A 23343-nucleotide genomic window follows, 5' to 3' on the forward strand; every position below is an offset into this window, starting at 1 on the left:
AACTATATTATTCAGACTCTTTAAAAATGCTACACACCCGTGTCAGATCCAATACTACTGTTGGAGAGTCCGACACACACTCAATAATATTTTTGAAGAGTCTGAACAACAGAGATATTAAGGCAAGAATGAATGTCAACTTAGTCATCTAAAATCTTCATCCTCTGCAAAAAAAAAAAAAAAAAAAAAAAACGAAAGAAATAATAAATAAATGAAGAAATTTATCTCTAAATGTACACCCAATAGATTATTGGATCAATATTGATGCAATGTGGCAAGATGAAGAAGACCGACGCCTGCTAAAATAAAGGGGAGTATAAAAAATGACCTCAAGTATTCTCATAGGCCTTTTTGGTTTCTTTCTACGTTGAACATGATGATAGTGAAAAAACACAATCCTCTTGAGATGAAGAAAAAGAAAGAGGTAATCTGTATTTTCTGCCTCACTTTGATACCTGAATATATATCAATGTTTACAAGGGTACAAAACAAATGTTACAAACTCACAAGCCCATAACTTCATCCCTCGAGCTTAATTTATTTCCCTTCCTAATACAACAACATCTACAAAAGCTGGACATGCACATTACATGAAGGACGTTTAGATACAATCAAATTAAGCATGAAAGTCCTACCAAGAAAAAAGAATAAAACTTTTCACAGTTTACACAAATTGAAATCGCATAAGAAGTTTGACAGATTTCATTTTCTGACCCTTCTTATCATAGAGAGCGACTGATCTGATCCCTGGTCTTAACTCCCAGACAGGCAAACATGTCTGACCACCAAAATCATCCTTCTCCGACATGTCATATTCTCGTACTTCAATTCGAAGCAATGCTAGCTCTGGCACTGTCAAAGGGAAATTAAACTCTTCATCCCAAATTGGACACCAATCATCCTCAATTATCCGAGTCTTTTTCTTATGAGCATCTGCAGGCACTCCAACTATATATAGCTGCCATCATAAAATTTTAATAAATTCCTGCAGCTATCTTGGAGTACAAAAAAGAACAGGAGGACTATGCAAATATAAAAGTTTAAAATTATACACCAAAGAAGGATTATAACAATAACACCTTGTGAGGTCAGGATCAATCTTAAACGGGGCATTTTCTTGAATGAGCATGTTATAACATGTTGCTTGAGTACAGCAGGTCTACTTGAATGACAACCATGGTGGCTATTATGTTAACCAAACAATGAATGACAATAGGTGTAAGGAAAAATTACTCCTTACACACACAATGACGCGCTTTGGATACCAAATCTTAAGTTGAGGTTTATTCTTATTTACTTGGTTATAATGCAGATATCTTTTTCCAGTAAATAATAGAAAAATACTATATACCAGGTATTGGATCTTGATATGTCAACATACTGTGTTCTAATAAAACATTAACAAGCCAATGAACTATTCCTGAAGGCTACAACTCCATCCATTTGCATATCAGTTGTACTAAGTCAAGAGAAAGATTGAAATAGATTTAAACAACATCTAGCCTCTCAATGCATGGTCTGGCAAGGAGTGTGTTAATTTAAGTAGGCAAGTAAGTCGGGAAACCATCACCCTCACTAACCTTCGTGTAGAAGTCTGGAGGCGAATAGGCATCAAAGTGTGTATGGCTGAAATCTAAGCGCCATCCGTCTCCCATATATACTCTGACCTGCAGAAAATAAACCAAAAAATATTACACTTCTTAAGCAGACCATCATACTATCTTGAAATTTGATGTTCTCTCCACATCAAAACACATTTTTGCTTACCTGTAAAATTTTCTTCACTGGCAATTTTACTTTAGGATCAAATACCTCATTGCGTGGGCCTTTTTCCATGAGAAAACGAGGCTTTCTCACATAGCCACAGCTTCCATTAGACCTAAACATCCCTTGCATCATCCAAAGTGATTTCCCATATCCCTATTTTGTGTAGTTAATATAACATTTAGACAGCTGATATAGAACCAACAACAACCAACAGCTCAGTGGAATCCCACAAGTAGGGTCTGGGGAGGGTAGTGTATACCCAGACCTTACCCCTATTCCGGAGGAGTAGAGAGGTTATTTCTGATAGACCCTCGGCTCACGGAGATGGAAAGAGACATAGGAGTAGTAACATCAAAGGAAGCAAGAAAGATAACACCAACAATGTAATAATCAGAAAATAGAAAAAAAAGCGATAACAATAAGCAGTAACAATAGCACAGTACTACAGACACAATGGAAGTAATAAGAACACAACAAGAACCACTAGCATCCTAAGACAAAATACTATCAGACTAGCCTCCTACAACCTAACCTGCAACCCTAATGAAGTAATATGGACACAACTGAAGCTACTAGCAATCTAAGACACAACACTATCAGACTAGCCTCTTACCTCCTAACCTACAACCTTAATGCTCGATCTCCATAGCTGATATAGAACCAAGTTGAGTATAAGGATTAAATCAGGAGATATCATTGAAGCAGTTATCTATTACTCCGTATATCATAATCACTAGCATATTACATTCTTTAAAAAGTGAAGTTTCTATGGGTCGCAAAGAAATGGAGAAGCAATCAAAAAAGTCAACGTAAGGCATAGAACATATATAACATGTTGATGCACCAGCATTCAGAAGTTCAAACAAACCTGCATGTTAAATGCTACCATCTGCGCTCCATGAATCCAGCCAGTCATAGGCTTGAAATTTGTGGAGGTTACTCTTGTTCCCTTAGGGTACACCCTTGCAATATTCTTTTGGGTGAACCTAGCAAATGAAATGGAAAACTGAATCAAGAATAACCAAAGCATTCTCATCAATTGTTCAATTTTTTATGGCACAAAATTGAGGAGTACCTGACCAAATCTGTTCCATAATTTTCTGCAGCTCTTTCGAGTTCTTGTTCACTCAAACTAAGTCGACTGACTTTATTACTTCCCTCTCTTAGTGCACGTTTTAAACCATGTTTTGCCTTACCAGCGTGAACTGCTATCAGACTCTTGTACTGAGGTGCTCCTGGTTGGGATGATTGCTGATCGCAGGAGGTATCACCGTCTTCATCATCTTGATCACTGTCACTCTAATGTCCAGATAAAATGGCACCATAAAATCAGAATTAGCATCCTTACAACAAGAAAATTCAAGAGACTGTTTAACGTCGTTTTACCCTTTCATCAGTATCCTGATCCTCGGTGCCAAAATTTGATTTCTCCTTCTTCATAGCATCCTCTCGAAATGAATCTTTTCCCACTGGAGATGTGTCTCTCTGATTCTTTGACTCAAGGTACTCTTTAGGCGGTTTTGTAGAGAGAATGATTCGATTCTTAAGCCGTTCAGGTGAAGGAAATTCCTCTAAGCACTCTGACTGAGGATAATATAGCATTTCTCCAAAGGTTTGGGTAACCATCTAGAGAAACAGAAGGAACCCCAGGAGTTAAAACTAGATTAGAAAGAAACGTGCAATATTTCGAGTTGTTATCCACAAAAGGGAAATGGATTCTAACCTCTGCAACTTTAGCTTGAAGATCTGGTGTCAGGTGGTCTTCCAACGTGATTATGACAGGATAAGGCGATTTAACAAAAGCATGGTCTCTAATGGCCTTTAAGCATTTGAGAAGTGGCACTGGTGTGGTCAGGGTCCTGCAAAATAATTATAATTTGATTCATTCAATAAATTTAAGGGAAACTTGTATCTAGTGCTTTAAGCTCCCGCTATGCGCGGGGTCGAGGGAAGGGCCGGACTACCAGGGTCTATTGTACGCAGCATTACCCTGCATTTCTGCAAGAGGCCGTTTCCACGGCTTGAACCCGTGACATTGAAGTAAAATTTCAGAACATTGGACATCAGAAAGAATAAGAGGCAACACATATATGTTAAGTTACTATGAACATTACACGTGATATTGCAGATTTATTCTTCTTCAACTTATATGGTATAACAATAATCTAATTGGGAAATGCTATTCCAGATTGATAATTGAAGAAATGCTTCTTCTTCCTGTTGCATTGAGATTGTTATTATTACAGCTATTGCAAGGGTATGTTGAATGTTAGCCAGTGCCTTTGGGAGTTTTACTAAACTTAACGTCTCTTAACTAAATGTAAAAGTGGCTGAATACAATTACACTATGAATCAAGGAGCATATAAAATACCTTCCATGAAGAACATGAATATTATCTTTCGCTGAACTTGGCCATAAGTCAAGTTCAATACCGCGGACACCTCTTTCCAAAGCTCTAACTATTGGAATTTCACTACAGTCGCTACTAAGTTGGTTTCCTGTTAGGTAGGAGTTGTGACCTGTATAGATGAAATAATGTTGCAATGGAGCACTCATATCATGGTGTACCTGGATATGACAAATTGTTAAAACAAAATAAATGGTAATTTCAAACATACATATATATAGTCCACAAAGAAAATCAAAACTTGAACTACTCTCACCATGCACAATACTTCACGAGTAAAGAGGAGGCTATCATTAATTTCCGATGAAAAACACAGTACAATCCTTAACACCTAAAAGTTTTACCTTAAAAAGCTCAACTCTTGGAGGAGAAAGCCAAAAAATAAAATAAAAATTCAGCTCCATTCTTAACAACCTTCCATTGCATTGATTAATCTAGACCATCTCTAGAAGTTTAGTCTGCTCTCTCTCCCAACAACAACAACTCCTCAATCCCAGCAATTGGGGTCGACTGTCCATGTTGCTTCATTTTAGCTCGTCGATCTTAGTCCAATAGTATAATATAAAACAAAATTCTCCAGCTTCTCTAAATTTTTCTACTAGCGCGTCTATAACAAAAAATGAAAAATTGCAGCTAAACAAATTATATTGTCCAAGTTTAGTTGAACAGTATATGCTAAAAACTGTTTTATTGTAACTCTAGCTATTGAATGAACTTAATATGGTGGCCCACAAAATTCTTTTCCCCCCAATGTAACTGCAAAAGTAAATGGGTATGGTAACGTAACAAATACCTGAGATTTGATGGGTCCATTGAGATCATCCTGAAAAAGGAAATAAAAGAAATCTTCAAGCTCAAGAGGATGGTTAAGCCGCCTAATCAAATGGTGCCGGCGATTAACAACTTGCTGTATAATTTGCTCCGCATCTTTAACGGTGGCATCTTCCTCTCCTTGAACCTCCACTATAAAACGGAGAAGCTGATCGGCGTTCATGTGGGTCCCTCTTCCGGCGTACCGTGAAAAGGCTTCCCTCACCTCCGGCGGCGGCTCCGTCTCCCTTATCTTAAATTTCCGGTTAAAACACCCGAACATTCTGTAATAATTATAACTCCCCATTTCCCGAATCAATCAAAAGAAAAAGTTTCTATAAGAATGTTTCTAAGATTACAAATCGTAACAATGTAATAATGAGTCAATGATTCTTGATCTTGTGTTTTTCTAAGGAGGGAGGAAGTTTTATAAAAATATATATTTAAAAAAGACTGAATTTTTTTGGTTGATAAAGACTTTGAGGGGTTGTTAGATGGAGAGAAGATCTATAATTATGTGTGTATATATGAAAGTGATTGGATTATTGTTGAACAAATTGAATAACGTTTCAATTAAATAATTACGACGCGTCTATTATTTTTCTGATTCTCTTATTTCGATCTCTTTATTTTGTCAGCTTCCTGCTTACCGTTAGAGTCGAATCTTTCCCGCCAATGTTGTTTTCTTTACTTTTTTACTTAAATTACTTTTGAGATGCTTATATAAAACGAAAAAAATAAGATTTCAATTTGGTGATAAAATTTTGTATTGAACTAGTGGAGTTCTACTTTCTCTTTCTTTTTATTTTCTGATGCTATTCTCATTCCTTTGAATAAATATTGAATTAAAAAGTATTGAGCATAGAGGAAAAAAGGTAAAGAAACATATAACTTTAAATCTGATAAAATAAATAATGGTTCTATTTAGTGAAAAGAATAAGTTACCATAAGTTCACACGTTGAGTTTTCTGGAATTATAAATTACGTTAGTGCATCTAAAAGTTTGTTATTCTTATTAATTATGCTTTTTTGTAGGTAACAAAATGGATTAGAAAGAATTAAAAGAGTTGCAAATTGCAATAGTGAGATGGAAAGCAGTTATTGCTTTTTTTTTTAGGCATCTTTGAAACGGATTGTTGATGTAACTTTCATTTATAAATATCAGTATTCTGGACAAAATGGTCAAGAAAATTCTGGCTATGGCTAAATACATAAATGACCTCGATCCTAAATTCTGAAACCAATTCTCATTTACATATACTTTATTCTGGGATCCGCTCAATATTGGATGAAAAACACACGATCTGCCATATTAGTATTAAAAGTTTAATAGCACACATTTGACAATTTCAAGTACTCAATATGGTTTTTTTTTCTTTTGGCTGAACAATAATACATATTAAATAAGGTGTACTACCTGAATAGTCATATATATTCTAGCTATCACATAGATATGATGTTGAATTCCTTGGCCAATTGAATCCATGTAATATTATAGCAAGCAATTTTATTTAGATAATAAAAGCAGAGGTAAGGTTAGGGGTATTCATAGTTCGGTTTGGATCAGTTTTTCCATAAAAAAAACTAAATCAAGTAAGTTAGTTTTTCAAATAATAGAACCAAATCAAACCCTTTAAGTCGTTTTTTTCTCGATTCGATTTATGTCGGGTTTTGTTGGTTTTTTCTTAAATATAAGACATACACTACCAAACACATATTCCGGCGACCACATTTTCAACGTAACACTATCAAATCAATTGCCCTTTGAGAAATCTATTATTACCAAGATATATTGATGATAGTTGAATTAAATAGTGATGAATAATTTAAGGACTCAATTAAATATATTATTTTTAACACGAAATGGATTCTTACACTTAACAAAAAAAAACAACCAATCAAACTAGAATGTAAAGGTAAAGAACTATACTAAAAGTGCAAACTATTAACATTTACTATAAATTTTCTGAAACTTTGTATAAAAGTATACATATATATAAGTGTAATAATAAATTTGAAATAGTGTAATAATAAATTTGAAATAGCTACTCCTATAATCGGTTTGGTTTGGGTTTTTTTCGATTTTTTCTGATTAAAACCAAAACCAAACCAAATTTGATCGGTTTTTAAAATTCAAAACCAAAACCAAACGAAACCAAAAAGTATCGATTTATTTTTGGTCGGTTTGGTTTGGTTTTCGGTTTGGTTCGATTTTTTGAGTTTTTATGAACACCCCTAATAGTAGGATACAAAAAGTGTGTCAAGTAAGTAATATTTTAAGTAATTTAAGATAATTCTCAATTATGTGAATAATTAATTAATTATTGGATTAATGGGGGATTAGTAAGTTAATTAAGGAAAATAGGTGAAAAATTGGATAAGTTTAAAGAGGCTTAACGTGGCAGCCCCCAATTTCAGAATTTTTGACTCTTGTATTATGAGTAAAAGGTGGAACATTTATGTATATTACGTGGCTTAGTCATTATTATGTGGGTCCCAACCATTTAAAACCTAAAACCTATCTAATTCAAAAGGGAGGTCTTATATCAAATGTTATGCAACGGATATTCCATCAAGAATTCAAGAATTCAAGCAAAAGAAATTCCTTAAGCAGCTTAGCAACGTCACTCTAAAGAAGCCCAGAATAAGCTTTCTCAAGAATATCATACGAATTTTCCCCTATTTCGGTCCACTGTTATGTGTTGTCGAAATCAACGGGTGTTAAAGGGATTGTCAAGAGAATCGGTTCAGGTATGTTAAGGTTAAGCTCTTCCTTCATTTTGGCATGATCCCGTAATTACATGAGTTTGATAACGAGACATAAAGAGAAATTCATATTCCTGAATTTATGTACATTTTCCTAGTCTCATAAGTTACAACATTCTCCCTTATTGGGACTTCATATATAGTTTAGTATTTTCTTCTTCCAGTCAAGAGAGTAGAGGGTCTATACATATATAGTATTAAAGTATTTTCACCACCATCGAGCTATAATCGGTGGGTAGGCCCTATTGGGCAACCTCTGATCAGATAGTAAGTTATATACCAAGCATATTGTCTTGGGGCGCCTATGGGCAAGCCCAACATGGCAAGATACAGAGTCTAGTATGGCCGAGCACCTATGAGCGAGCCTACTACGACAAAGTAGTTATATATATACCAAGACTTATAAGGCCTGACATCTATTTTACTTACTATATTGAGAGAGTTGAGTCAGTATCAGCAGGGGAACATATCTTCAGATTATCTTTGACTCCCAGTTACTTTCAATTACTATATTATCAGTTCAATTTCAGCTTTTAGTATATTGCCTTATATACTCGGTACATTATTTCATACTGATGTCCCTTATCTGGGGCCGCTGATTTCATGCATGCAAGTTCAGACAGACAGACGGGTAGACCTCCTCATTAGGTGTTTCCCGAGTTCAGCTTGATCGGTAAGCTCCATGCCCTTCGGAGTTGCCGGGTCTAGAGCTTTATGTACATCTTGTGTATATATGTATATATGTTATGAGTAGGTCGGGGCCCCGTTCTGATCACAATATATCCATTAGTAGAGACTTGTGGACATATCCTGTCAGTTAGTGCAGTATGTTGGGCTTGTAGGCCTTTTATGTATATTTTTGTTGGTTTGTCAGCCGTAGTAGTTATGACAGCCTTGTCGGCCCAGCTTTATATTGATATTTAGTCAGCATTCCCAATTGTCTTGTAATGTAGCCTATGGATAAAGTATGACATTATATGTTCAGAGTCCCTTAGTCGCAAGTTGGTAAGCAAGGATAGGTGAGGAACCGGGTGCCAGTCTCGCCCCCAGGTTCGGGGCATGACAGAAGTGGTATCAGAGCAGTTCTGTCCTAGAGAGTCTACCAACCGTGTTTAGTAGAGTCTTGTTTATGGGTGTGTTGCGCACCACACTTATAAGCAGGAGGCTACATGGCATTTAGGACTGTCACACTTTCTTCTTACTCTAGATCGTGTGGTAGAGCTCAGTTGTAATAACTAACTTTCCTAAACTCAATCTTATTCATAATACGATGATGCCTACACCTAGAAAGACGGTTGGTGAGGGATTGAATGTGGCTATGGAACAGTTGAGTCATAGGAACTCGATTTTTCATGATGCTTATGATGAATAAATGTAAGGTCTTCAGTAGATCATGTATGTACTAATACGTGTAAGCCTCTTGATAAGGAGCCTTAAGACAAGGATATCTATCCACCCCTATGGAAAAAAATAATGAGAGATTCAGAAGATAGATACAAGTTTCAACAAGTAAATGAAGCAAGGTGAAGAAGGGTACGAGGTACCTAGTTAGTGAAGATGATCATTATCTACAACTCAGGAAGAGAGATATAAGTGTTTTGAGTTACCTTCAACTGTAACAGAGGTATATAAAATTGGTCACACCTATCTCATTTATGCCCTATGGAAGCTAACATAAGTAGTATAAGAGAAGGACAGATATCAGGATCCGGTTGGAGTTAAAATGACCCAAAATGGTGGATGGATTATTTGCGTTATTTGACATTTTCGGAGGATATTGCAAATGTGCTAATAGATATCCTTGTGAGACACCTAGATGGTGCACTCTAAAATAGTATAGCTAGATATGAGTAAAAGATAGGCATTGGAAGCCTTGAAAGGGATAAATATTACCTTAGTTTGGCTCCCGTCCCTAGTAGAGAAAGAGTATTAGGCAACCCGAGGAGCCAGTAGATGGAGCAAGGGGAGCTAAAAGCAAATGAATGTCCTGTTGAAATTTTCAAAATAAAGTGATAGATAGAAATGTTAGCGGGAAATGAGAAGAGAGTTAACGAAGCACTATGAGTAAGATATGATGCATGGATGGCAATGGTAGATCAAACAAAAAATGAATGACAATATTACAGAGTATATAGTCAAGTGAAGGAAAAGACGAGAGGAGCCAGGCCTCGAGACAACAAAAGAGTATAGGCCATTAAGTCATATCCTCATTTCCAGAAATAAGTTCGTAACTCTTGATTACCAGAAGGAAAAGCTAGACCTCTAGAGTAATAGAAATCAGTATGGGCTGGCAAACAAGATAAACTAAATATGGATTAGGGACTGAGTGATTTTGATAATGGTCGACATTATGAGAATTTCAGATTGTGTTCCGATGATAATAAAATGGACAACAGAAGAATAACCTGTAAAGGTCATTCAGAAAGACGCTTCCCTAAAGCAAGCAATGTGAGCAAATTTAAGCTTAAGGGACTCTATGTGCCAGTTACACTAAGTGTCACCCTCGTAAGTAAGGAATTTCATTATCCTTGGTGCAGAAGGATTACCGCGAGGCGAGTAAGGGTCATCGTTGATGTGAAAAGACGCTAAAGATGAAGAGGTAAAACATCTATACATAGATCATCGTAGCACTAAATCATAGTACTCCCCAAAAGGGGGAAATATGGAATGATGTGGCACTAAGCTAGAATTAAATGATTCTAGTAACTATGGAATGGTAATGGAAGAATATGATAAAAATGAGAAAGGGATGAGATTTTATTTATTCAAATCCTACAGGTATGCTACGATTCCAGAACATTATGCAAATGTGATGTCAAGAAGAGGAAGTAAGGGTTCCTAACCAAGATTTATCGATAGATAAGGGACCAGTACGAGACATAATTAAGACAAAGGAAATTATCCAAGAAAGATTATGCAGAATATTGATATGAGAATCAGTCAATGAGTACTTAGTAGTTGATTCAGGAAGGGCCTAGTTATGGCTAGACACGAAGATACAAACAAATCAATAGATCGTGCAAGATAAACATAGTAAAACCCAATATAGAGAATTCAGTCTCGCAGATATGACATCGTGACCCTTGATAAATATTCAGATAGGAATTGGAGTAGCTAAAGGTACCGTATGAGTGTTATAAATATAAAAGAGAGTACCACTGGGAAGACATCCAAAATTTAAGTTCAAAAGCAACCCTACAAGCACAAGGGCGTGGAGATAAGTAACTACGGATAATTATATGTGAGTATGAACATAAAAAATCCCATCGAGTATACAATGTAATAAGCTCGCAGCCTTGCAAGAATAAGAGGGTCCTCCATAAGTACTACAATGAAAGACTAGTTGAGGAAGTAGGGAAGGAGGCTTCAACCTAAGATCAATAATCTAAAGAAGAAGTGATCTTATAACAATAGTTTCAAAACAACGTTGTATGAACTCCATAATAAAGTGTCACCTACCGTGGCTAGCGGATAGAAAGTAAAAAAATCAGAAGCGATATTCAAGATCATATGAGTGGTAAGGAATTCCAATATGTATGGGCACTAAGATAAGTATGCATGCAACAAGGGGGCAGAAAGACCAGGAAAAGTAATTGCCTACGTTTAAAGAAAGCTGAGAAGGAACAATAGGAATTATTCAATCAGTGATCCAGAGTTAGTTACGTCATGAACACAGTTAGGATTTTTGAATATTATCCATGCAGCATATATACTGACATTCATACAGCCGTAGAAGACTCCGGTATAAGTTAAAATAAAGAATTGAGCCCAGGGCATAGACAACAGATTGAATTGTTAGAAGATTGTATCATGGATATTCCATTGGGCCCATGAAAGGGTAAAGTAATAACTAATACCCGGAGCCGTAGATCGGAAGATAGCTCAAACCTACATCAATCCAAGTAAATCAGGAGTCTGATTATTTGACCCAATTTTTTTATATAGAAATTGTGATTGAGAATATTGCAGAATCACTCTTAATATCAGAGGTACAAGAGAGATAGTACAACAACCATATTCTATAACAACTTTATGATAAAGCCAGTTAGAAGAGTACCAGCCTTATAAGAAGTCAGCATGAAGCTCCCACGAGATTGTGTAAGCACCAGAGGTGCAAGTATTATAATAGAGCTTCAAGTTGTGGATGTAAATTATACCTATGTGGAAAGGAGGTCGTGAAAGAGATAAAAGATATTATGCAAGATTTTAATGCAAAGGTAAACAACATACAAAATGCTCAAACGCAGAAGTTTGTGAACAGTTCATACTTCAGATAGAAGGCTTGAAGCACGGAGATTCAGTATCCAGGAATGACAACAACATTGCCAGTTGCATCTCTTCTAGTCTATGTTTTCTAGGTACCGAGAGATCTAGCCAAGAGAGTAAAGAAGATTTAGAGATGATGTGATGTCTCACTTGATGTTCTAGAATAACATAAGAAAATCTATGGTGCAAGCAAGTTGAAGGGAGGTTGCGAGTAGTATAAATAGATATGCATAGGTCGCAAGCTAAAGTATAGTAAATCGACAAGGTTTTATGACAGGAGTAAGGATAAGAAAGGGCGAGTGAGGAGGTGACAATAAATGTATTAGTCCTCAAGATTAAGCCCATGAAAACAAGAGAGATAATGGTTTCTCTAAGTTATAGAAAGCTCAGTATAGCCTGAATAAACTCAAAGGAGTCTAAGACTAATAGCATTTAGAAGAGATAGAATGCTACCCTGTTAGTAGAATGAGGGTGTAATTGTGACGTTTAGGCTTTCGATTGAGTAATGATTTAAAGAGGATTTCATGAATTGTACGGGATTAAAATACCCCATAAGGTAAATCACATTGGGATACTATGAAATACGGTTATGGAAGTATGGTATCGCCCCTAGGTGGATCAGTCTAATCACTTCAGATATTCCCCAATGAGACGTAGACCCAGAGACAATGTATTACGTACGAAGTTTCAGTTTTCAGTAGTAGATTGCAGATCAACATTGAGGTGAATCAATAATGGATGGATAAAAGTTACAAAGTATGAGATGAGAATATGCCATCATTCTTAAGATGAACAGTAATGAAGAAACACTAAGGACTTAGATTTATACATATAGAATAAGCAACGAGAGTAACCTGGAGTTTGGTATCAGACCTCAGCAACGATAAATCGAAGTAAGAGTTACGGTATAGTATAACCTCTTTAGATGCAGTAAAGTCATATTGATAAATAACTGGGTCTATGAAACAACACATAGCAATATTCGTAAGTTCAACAAAAGTACCAAACGAAGAACTTTAGTATACTATAGATGACTAGAGGGACATCTTGTCAAGCTCTGTATATAAAGTGAGGCCTAGAGATTGGTTAAAAACTGGAGGAAAAAGGAATAAAGAGTCACATAAGCACATTACAAGATTAGAGTCATACAGGCTGTATGATAGAAGGTGGCAACAGTTACGAGATTGGGAAGTTTTCGACCACAAGTCGTGGTGTGAGAAAGAGGCCTAAAGGGGGAATGCCTTGGCTTTTGGATTTATTCACAGAATAGTTGCCTAGATGGCAAGGAGAGTACTAAAGTATTCAGAAGACATAGGTTATGAAAATGATAAATACATCAGTCAACGTTCGAGGACGAATGTTCCAAAGGGGGGAATGATGTTACATCACCTTACGTTTTCATGCGTGGAAGTACGACATAAGTAAATTGATGAAAGGTCGGAAATGAGATGTTACATCCCGCATGTTCGTACGTTAAAGTTTCATCGTAAGTTAATCGATGTCAGTTTGGGAATGAGACTATTTTGGGAGTATAAGTATTACTCTATTTAAACAAGTGATAAGTAATTCGTTAAGGTCAGAAGGTAAGCGAATCGAATGAAATGAGTTTCGTCGAAGTTTGACATTTTGGGATAAATACAGTCCGAGCATAATACCTGGTATTTATTGATTAATACCATTCAAGGTACCACATGACCATGATAATAGGGTTCATAAAGTGTGTCAAGTAAGTAGTATTTTAATTCTCAATTAAGTGAATAATTGGTTAATTATTTGATTAGTAGGGGATTAATAAGTTAATTAAGAAAAAGGCGTGAAAATTTGGATAAGTTTAAAGAGGTTTAACGTGGCAGCCCCCAATTTCAGAATTTTGACTCTTGTAGTATGAGTAAAAGGTGGCACATTTATGTATATTATGTGGCTTAGTCATTATTATGTGAGCCCCAACCATTTAAAGCCTAAAACCTATCTAATTCAAAAGGGAGGTCTTATATCAAATGTTATGCAACAGATATTCCATCAAGAATTCAAGAATTCAAGCAAAAGACATTCCTTAAGCATCTTAGCAACGTGACTCTAAAGAAGCCCAGAATAATCTTTCTCAAGAATATCACACGGATTTTCCCCTACTTTGATCCGCCGTTACGTGTTATCGTAATCAAGGGTGTTAAAGGGATTGTCAAGAGAATCGGTTCAGGTATATTAGAGCTACGCCCTTCCTTCATTTTGGCATGATACCGTAATTACATGAGTTTGATAATGAGACATAAAGAGAAATTCATATTCCTGTATTTATGTACATTTTCCCAGTCCCATAAGTTACAACATTCTTTCTTATCGGGACTTCATATTCAGTTTAGTATTGTCTTCTTCCAGTCAAGAGAGCAGAGGGTCTATATATATACAGTATTAAAGTATTTTCACCAAAATCGAGCTATAATCGGTGGGCAGACCCTATGTCATGACCCCGGTTCGCCCTTCGTGAACCATCATGATGGCACCTAGTCTCTACGACTAGGAAAGCCTAAATTGCAGAAGGTAACCAAAACTTGCGGAAGTAAACAATTTAAAAACAGAAATAAGGCAATAACAGTGTTCAAATGTGCCACTCGACATACACCATATATAAATCTCAAAACCAATATCCAAATCCAACACCTGGAAACCCACGAATCACAAGCTAAGAAAAGGAAATACTACATAACTCTAACTCCTGAATTTTTCTAATAAGAACAGAAAGTACAGAAGGGCTAAATACTAAAAGGCAGGAATAGAAAGGAACTCCTAGGTCTACGGACGCGACAAATGTACCTCGAAGTCTCTAAGTAGTCGCCTCCCTCAAGGATGGTAGGCCTGAGTAGAAGTACCTGGATTTGTACATGAAAAACATACGCAGAAGAGGCATGAGTACACCACAGCGGTACTCAGTAAGTGCCAAGCCTAACCTCGGTTGGGTAGTGACGAGGAAGTTTAGGGCCCTACTGAGATTAAAAAAATATAAAGATGACAGGATGAGATAAAAATTACAATTGAAAATCTACAGTAAGAATATACACAGGATAATAAGAGTACAATAACGGAAACAAGGATGAAGGTAAACCACAAAGAAGTACCACTCATAACAAGGATGATAACCAGGGATCTTTTGGTATCCCGAGGATCTCTTCGTATCCTCAATATATGCTAGGGATCTCTTGGTATCCCGAGGATCTCTTGGTATCCTCAATATATGCTAGGGATCTCTCGGTATCCCGAGGATCTCTTGGTATCCTCAATATATGCTAGGGATCTCTCGGTATCCCGAGGATCTCTTGGTATCCTCAATATATGCTAAGGATCTCTTGGTATCCCGAAGATCTCTTGGTATCCTCAATATACATGCCAGGGATCTCTTGGTATCCCGCAGCTCAGTTCAGATCATAAATACATACAGGGGATCTCCCGGGATGCCGTCCCTAGTCCCAAAGTAAAAACACACAGCAACAACACAAGAATACCCAATTAAGCTAAATTTTGTACCAAGTAAACAGTTAATCCTAGTCTAACATGCTTCACGTAATGCAATTAAGGCAGTTTAAGCAAATAGGCAATTAAGTCAACTAAACATGCTTTTCTAAACTAGCAACAGGCTAAATTCACAAGTAGAATAAAATAGGAAAAAGAACTCAATTGAAATACTTAAGGAAAAACTGGATTTTCAACAATTAGCTCAAGTATGCGCTCGTCACCTCACGTACAAGGCATTATAATTATCAAATATATCATATCCTAAGGGGAGGTCCCCCACAGAAGGTTAGACAAGCCACTTACCTCGAACCGGGGCAAAATCAAACCAAGACAACGCTCTTGCCACGAGTACTCGACTCCAAATGCCCTAAATCTATTCAATTCAATTTCATAATGTAAATAACACTTCAAGTAACTGATTCTACAATTACAGTCTAAGCTAATACACGAAATTATGTAACATGACCAAAACTCCCCTCGGGCCCACATCTCGGAATCGGGTGAAATTTACATTTTCAAAAACCTCGTACTCTCACGGTCTATACATAACAAGAACACTAAAATCGCAGTCCAAATGAACCCTCAAATTCTCATTCAAAGGTCTCTTAAACTCAAGACCTAATTACCCATTTTTTCCAAAATATTCACCACTAATTAGGTCTTTAATCACATAAAAACGATTTATGAAGTCAAGAATGTTACCTCCAAGCGATTCCCCTCGAATCCTTCTTCTATCCCCTTCAAAGAGCTCCAAAAACGATTAGAAATGGTGGAAATAAACCCCCAAGTCGCAGAACCCCTTTTAAAATAATGCCCAGCAGTTTCCGCATCTGCGGTCCCACTTTTGCAGAACAAATGTCGCATTTGCGACTTTCACTTAAAGAGCCAGCTTCCGCATCTGCGACTCCCAATCCGCAGATGCGGTACCGCTTCTGCGGTAATTCCACCGCTTCTGTGGTTCCTGAAGAAAAGTCCAAAATCCGCTTTTGTGGCCCCTTAGCCACTTCTACGGCGCCGCACCTGCGGTCCCCAAACCGCAGATGCAAAAATAACAGAAGCAGCAAAAAATACAGCAATTGCAACATTTCCTCAAACTTCTCGTTAACCATCCGAAATCACCCCGAGGCCCCCGGGACCTCAACCAAAAGTACAAACATCACTTAATACCTAATTCAAACTTGTACCAATCCTTAAAACACCTAAAATAAAATCAAAACCTCGAATTAACCATGGATTTAAGCCTAAGAACTCCAAAATTCTCAAAATACGCTTTCGATCAAAAAGTCTATCAAACCTCGTCAGAATGACCTGAAATTTTGCACACACGTCATATTCAACACTACGGAGCTACTCCAACTTCCAAAATTCCATTCCATCCCTCGGATCAAAATCTCACTATCGGTCCGGAAACTTCAAAAATTCAACTTCCGGCATTTCAAGCATAAATTAGCTACGGACCTCCAAAATGCACTCCGAACACGCTCCTAACCCCGAAATCACCCAACAGAACTAACAGAACCATCAGATTTCCATTCCGAGGCCGTTTTCACACTGTTCCGACTACGGTCAACTTTCCAACACTTAAGCTCTCATTTAGGGATTAAGTGTCCCAAAACTCTCCAAAACTCAAAACCGAACATCCCGACAAATCGAAATAGCAGAAATAAACTTGGGGAAAGTAGTTAATAGGGGATCAGGGCGCTAATTCTTAAGACGACTGGCCGAGTCGTCACATCCTCCTACACTTAAACATTCGTTCGTCCTCGAACAAGCATAAAAACATATCTGAAGTAGTGAAAAGATGAGGGTAACGGCTGCGCATATCCTGCTCGGTCTCCCAGGTCACCTCCTTGACTGGATGACCCCGCCACTGAACCTTCACGGATGCAATTTTCTTTGACCTCAGCTTTCTAACATGCCTCTCCAATATTGCCACTGGCTCTTCAACATAGGATGGATCCTTGTCCAATTGGACTGAACTGAAATCCAACACGTGCGATGGATCACTGTGATACCTCTGGAGCATCGAAACATGGAATACCAGATGAACTCCGGCCAAGCTGGGAGGTAAGGCAAGCTCATAAGCAACCTCCCCAACACGCCTCTATATCTCAAAAGGGCCAATAATCCTTGGACTCAACTTCCCTTTCTTCCCAAATCTCACAACGCCCTTCATAGGCGATACCCAAAGCAGAACCCGATCTACAACCATATAGGAAACATTACGAACCTTTCGGTCCGCGTAACTCTTCTATCTGGACTGGGCTGTGCGGAGTCTATCCTGAATCACCTTAACCTTCTCCAAAGCATCCTGAACTAAGTCTGTGCCCAATAATCCGGCCTCACCAGGCTCAAACCAACCCACCGGGGATCTACACTATCTCCCATATAAAGCCTTATACGGTGCCATCTGAATGCTGGACTGATAGATGTTGTTATAAGCAAACTTCACCAATGGCAAGAAATGATCCCAAGACCCTTCAAACTCAATCACACACGGACGGAGCATATCCTCAAGAATCTGAATAGTGCACTCGGACTGTCCCTCCGTCTGAGGGTGAAATATTGTACTCAACTCTACCCGAGTACCTAACCCATGCTGAACGGCCCTCCAGAACCGTGATGTGAACTGAGTACCTCTATCTGAAATGATGGAAAACCAGAATACCATGTAGACGAACAATCTCCTAAATATAGATCTCCGCCAACCGCTCTGAGGAATAAGTAGTACACACAGGAATAAAGTGAGCGGACTTGGTCAGCCGATCCACAATCACCCAAATAGCATCGAACTTTCTCAAAGTTCGTGGGAGCCCAACTATAAAGTCCATAGTGATCCGCTCCCACTTCCACTCCGTAATCTCTATCTGCTGAAGCAACCCACCCAGTCTTTGGTGCTCATACTTCACCTGCTGACAGTTGAGGCACCGAGCTACAAATCCAACTATATCCTTCTTCATCTACCTCCACCAATAGTGCTGTCTCAAATCCTGATACATCTTCACGGCACCCGGATGGATGGAATACCACGAACTATGGGCCTCCTCTAGAATCAACTCTCGAATCCCATTAACATTGGGTATACAAATCCGACCCTGCATCCTCAATACCCCATCATCACCAATAGTCACATCTCTGGCATCATCATGCTGAACCTTGTCCTTGAGGACAAGCAAGTGAGGGTCATCATACTGTCGCTCCCTGATACGATCAAATAAGGAAGACCGAGAAACCACGCAAGCTAGAACCCGACTAGGCTCCGAAAGATCCAATCTCACAAACTGGCTGGCTAAGGCCTGAACATCCATCGCTAAAGGCCTCTCCGATGCTGGCAAATAAGCTAAACTCCCCAAACTCTCTGCCCAACAACTCAAAGCATCAACCACCACATTGGCCTTGCCCGGGTAATACAAAATAGTGATATCATAGTCCTTCAGCAACTCTAACCACCTCATCTGATGCAAATTTAGATACTTTTGCTTGAACAAGTGCTGTAAGCTCCGATGGTTAGTATAAATCTCACAAGACACACTGTATAAGTAATGGTGCCAAATCTTCAGGGCGTGAACAATGGCAACTAACTCAATGTGGTGAACAAGATAGTTCTTCTCATGTACCTTCAATTGTCTGGACGCATAGGCAATCACCCTACCGTCCTACATTAACACCGCTCTGAGGCCAATCCCCGAGGCATCATAATAGATCGTATAAGACCCCAAACCTATAGCCAATATCAAAATTGGAGCTGTGGTCAAAGCTGTCTTGAGCTTCTGAAAGCTTGCCTCACACTCCTCCGTCCACTGAAATGGAGCACCCTTTTAGTCAACCTAGTCATAGGGGCTGCAATCAATGAAAATCCCTCCACAAAATGACAGTAGTAACTAGCCAAACCAAGGAAACTGCGGATCTCAGTAACTGAGGATGGTCTGGGCCAACTCTGCATGGCCTCTATCTTCTTCGGATCTACCTGAATACCCTCACTCGATACCACGTGGCCTAAGAATGCCACTGAATCCAACCAAAACTCACATTTTGAGAACTTAGCATATAACTTCTTCTCTCTCAGAGTCTGAAACACAGTCCTCAAGTGCTGTTCATGATCTTCCCGACTCCAGGAATACACTAGAATATCATGAATAAAGATAATGACGAATGCGTCAAGATATGGTCGGAACACACTGTGCATCAAATGCATAAAGGCTACTGGGGCATTGGTCAGCCCAAATGATATAATAAGGAACTCTTAATGGCCATACCGAGTCCTGAAAGCAGTCTTCAGGATATTTGGCTCCCGAATCTTCAACTGATGGTAACTTGAGCGCAAGTCAATCTTAGAAAACACCCGTACGCCCTGAAGCTGGTCAAACGGATCATCAATACGAGGCAAAAGATAATGGTTCTTCACTGTAACCTTGTTCAATTGGCGATAATCAATACACATATGCATAGAACCATCCTTTTTCTTTACAAACAAGATAGGAGCACCCCAAGGTTATACACTGGGCCGAATAAAACATTTATCAAGCAATTCCTGTAATTGATCCTTCAACTCAGGAGGAGCCATACGATACGGAGGAATCAAAATGGGCTGATGCCGGACAACAGATCAATGCCAAAATCAATATCTCTATCAGGCGGCATGCCTAAAAGATTAGCTAGAAACACATCAGGAAAATCCTGTACTACTAGGACTGAATCAACTGGAGGGGTATCAATACTGACATCTCTTACATAAGCTAAATATGCGTCACACCCCTTCTCAACCATACGCTGAACTTTAATAAAAGAAATAACTCTATTGGGAGTGTGATCTAAAGTACCCCTCCACTCAACACGCGGTATACCAGGCATAGCCATCATCACGGTTTTGGCGTGACAATCAAGAATAGCATAATGGGGCGACAACCAGTCCATGCCTAAGATAATATCGAAATCTACCATGCTAAGCAACAATAAATCGGCTCTGGTCTCAAAACTACTAAGAGCAACCAAACACGACCGATAAACGCGGTCCACAACAAGAGAATCTCCCACATGAGTAGAAACATAAACAGGGGAACTCAAAGAATCCCAAGATACACCCAAATGAGGATCAAAATAAGAAGACAGATAAGAATAAGTAGAGCCTAGATCGAATAGAACCGATGCATATCTGTGGCAAACCAATATAACACCTGTAATGACAGAATCAGAGGCAACAACCTCGGTACAGGCAGGAAGGGCATAGTATCTGGCCTGGCGTCCCCCTCTAGGGCGATATCTACCTCCCTGACCTCTACCTCTAGCTAGCTGAGCAGGTGGGGTAGCAACTGGAGCTGTAACCATAGCCTGAGAACTCTGCGGGGCACGTTGTGGCTGAGAAGTCTGTGGAGGTGCACTCCTCCCAAGTCTAGGGAAATCCCTCACCATGTGGCGTGTGTCACCACACTTATAACAAGCTCTAGAAGGACGTGACGGCTGTGACTGGCTCAGACCTGTTCTGCTGGACTGACCTCTGAAAGCACCCCGTGTAGGAGGCGCGCTAGAAACCGGAGGTGTATAATAAGGCTCCTGAGGCCTAGGAGGAGCTGGAGTACTAATGGCTGCTGGAAGAGCTGAATGAATAGGATGACTCATATAACCCCTACCATGACAACCTGCAGCTGGGGTACGGGCACCGGAATAATGGCCTGACTCTCGAGACCTCTTGGCCTCCCTCTCCTCTCTCTCCCTAGCATGCATACCTTCAATCCTCCTAGCAATGCTCACCACCTGCTGATAAGAAATGTCCATCTCCAACTCACGATCCATGCTAGACCTGATGCTAGGAATAAGGCCCTTAATAAACTGGCAAACCCTCTCGCGAATAGTGGAAACCAAGGCTGGTGCATGCCTAGCCAAACTAGTGTAACAGACAGGATACTTTGAGATAGTCATAGCACCCTGGCGCAAATGCTTAAACTCTTTGCGCCATGTATCCCTGAGGCTCTTAGGGACATACTCCCTTAGGAACAGATCTGAAAACTGAGCCTAAGTCAGTGAAGCAGCCTCATCTGGACTGTCTAACTCATAGGTATGCCACCACTCATAGGCGGCTCCTCGAAGCCGGAAAGTAGTGAAGGAAACCCTGCTCGATCCTGATATACCCATGGTACGGAGAATGTTGTAACTCTCATCTAGAAATCCCAAAGCATCATCTAATGCTACACCGCTGAATATAGGAGGCTTGTACTTCTTGAAACTCTCAAGCCTCAACTGCTCCTCCTCGGAAGCCGCTGAACTGTCCTTAGGCTAAACTGGCACTACAGGTGGCACAAGAATAATCTTAGGGACCTGCTCAACATGCACTCGCTGCTCAGGAGTGCGGGCGGCGGGAGTCTGTGCTCCTCCCCCGACCTGGGATGTTGCTGTAGCAAGGGGAAACAACCCTGCCTGAGCCAAAGTAGTGTACATGCTCATGAACTGCGCCAAAGTCTCCTGAAGGGCTGGAGTAGTAGTAGCAGTAGGCGTAACAGGTGCTTGGACTCCGGCTGGAACTGCTGGTGGTACCTTAGTGGCAGCTCGTGCAGGTGCTCTAGCTGCACCATGTGCGCATTCTCGGCCTCTACCCTGGCTCCGGCCTTTGACGGCTGCAGTAGGGGGCACGGGTGCTTGATCATCTCGGGTAGCACGTGACCTCACCATCAGTGAGAGAATAGAAGACAGAATTTTAGAATTGTGATGTCAAAATATTGCATGAGAAGGAAATCAAATGAAGTGGAATTTTCCAAACAGTTACATAGCCTCTCGTAGATAAGAACAGACGTCTTTGTACCGATCAGCGAGACTCTAATAAACCGGCTTGTGATCCATGACTCCTATGAACCTAGAGCTCTGATACCAACTTGTCACGACCCCGATTCGCCCTCCGTGAACCATTGTGACAGCACCTAGTCTCTACAACGAGGTAAGCCTAAATTGCGGAAGATAACCAAAACTTGCAGAAGTAAACAATTTAAAAATAGAAATAAGCCAATAACAGTGTTTAAATGTGCCGCTCGGCATACACCATATATAAATCTCAAAACCAATATCCAAATCCAAGACCCGGAAACCCACGAATCACAAGCTAAGAAAAGAAAATACTACATAGCTCTAACTCTGGAATTTGTCTAATAAGGACAGAAAGTACAGAAGGGCTGAATACTAAAAGGCAGGAATAGAAAGGGACTCCTTGGTTTGCGGACGTGGCAGATGTACCTCGAAGTCTCTAAGTAGTCGCCTCCCTCAAGGATGGTAGGCCTGAGTAGAAGTACCTAGATCTGCACATGAAAAACATGCGCAAAAGAGGCATGAGTACACCACAACGGTACTCAGTAAGTGCCAAGCCTAACCTCGGTTGGGTAGTGATGAGAAAGGTTAGAGCCCTATTGAGATTAAATATATATGAAGATGACAGGATGAGATAAGCAGTACAATTGAAAATCTACAGTAAGAATATACACAGGATAATAAGAGTACAATAACAGAAACAGAGATGAAGGCAAACCACAAGGAAGTACCACTCATAACAAGGATGATAACCGGGGATCTCTTGGTATCCCGAAGATCTCTTGGTATCCTCAATATATGCTAGGGATCTCTTGGTATCCCGAGGATCTCTTGGTATCCTCAATTATATTCTAGGGATCTCTTGGTATCCTAGGGATCTCTTGGTATCCCGAGGATCTCTTGGTATCCTCAATATATGCTAGGGATCTCTCGGTATCCCTAGGATCTCTTGGTATCCACAATATATGCTAGGGATCTCTTGGTATCCTCAATATACGTGCTAGGGATCTCTTGGTATCTTGCACCTCGG

General features: G+C 39.4%; 1 protein-coding gene across 1 annotated transcript; it reads right to left on the reverse strand.

Moving 5' to 3' along the window:
- Positions 1 to 407: 407 nt before the first annotated feature.
- LOC107790671 (phosphoinositide phospholipase C 6-like) lies at positions 408 to 5494 on the reverse strand. The gene is made up of 9 exons (XM_016612625.2): positions 4969 to 5494; positions 4140 to 4336; positions 3491 to 3626; positions 3154 to 3393; positions 2843 to 3066; positions 2636 to 2753; positions 1768 to 1920; positions 1581 to 1667; positions 408 to 958 (listed from the first exon to the last, which is right to left on the reverse strand). Exons 1-9 carry the CDS (start codon positions 5290 to 5292, stop codon positions 665 to 667), a joined length of 1773 nt encoding a protein of 590 aa, XP_016468111.1. The 5' UTR covers positions 5293 to 5494; the 3' UTR covers positions 408 to 664.
- Positions 5495 to 23343: the final 17849 nt, after the last annotated feature.

The sequence above is a fragment of the Nicotiana tabacum genome, chromosome 6 (genome assembly GCF_000715075.1).
Source record: "Nicotiana tabacum cultivar K326 chromosome 6, ASM71507v2, whole genome shotgun sequence".
Lineage (NCBI taxonomy): Eukaryota > Viridiplantae > Streptophyta > Magnoliopsida > Solanales > Solanaceae > Nicotiana > Nicotiana tabacum.

What these genes read in the sequence shown, in the direction of transcription:
- LOC107790671 (XM_016612625.2), bottom strand. Translation starts at nt 5,292, where the DNA reads ATGGGGAGTTATAATTATTACAGAATGTTCGGGTGTTTTAACCGGAAA. An exon ending in ATTCATGTTCTTCATGGAAG is followed by an intron (nt 3,627 to 4,139) that starts GTATTTTATATG and finishes ATTATTTTGCAG; the next exon opens with GACCCTGACCACACCAGTGC. An exon ending in TGGTAGCATTTAACATGCAG is followed by an intron (nt 1,921 to 2,635) that starts GTTTGTTTGAAC and finishes TACACAAAATAG; the next exon opens with GGATATGGGAAATCACTTTG.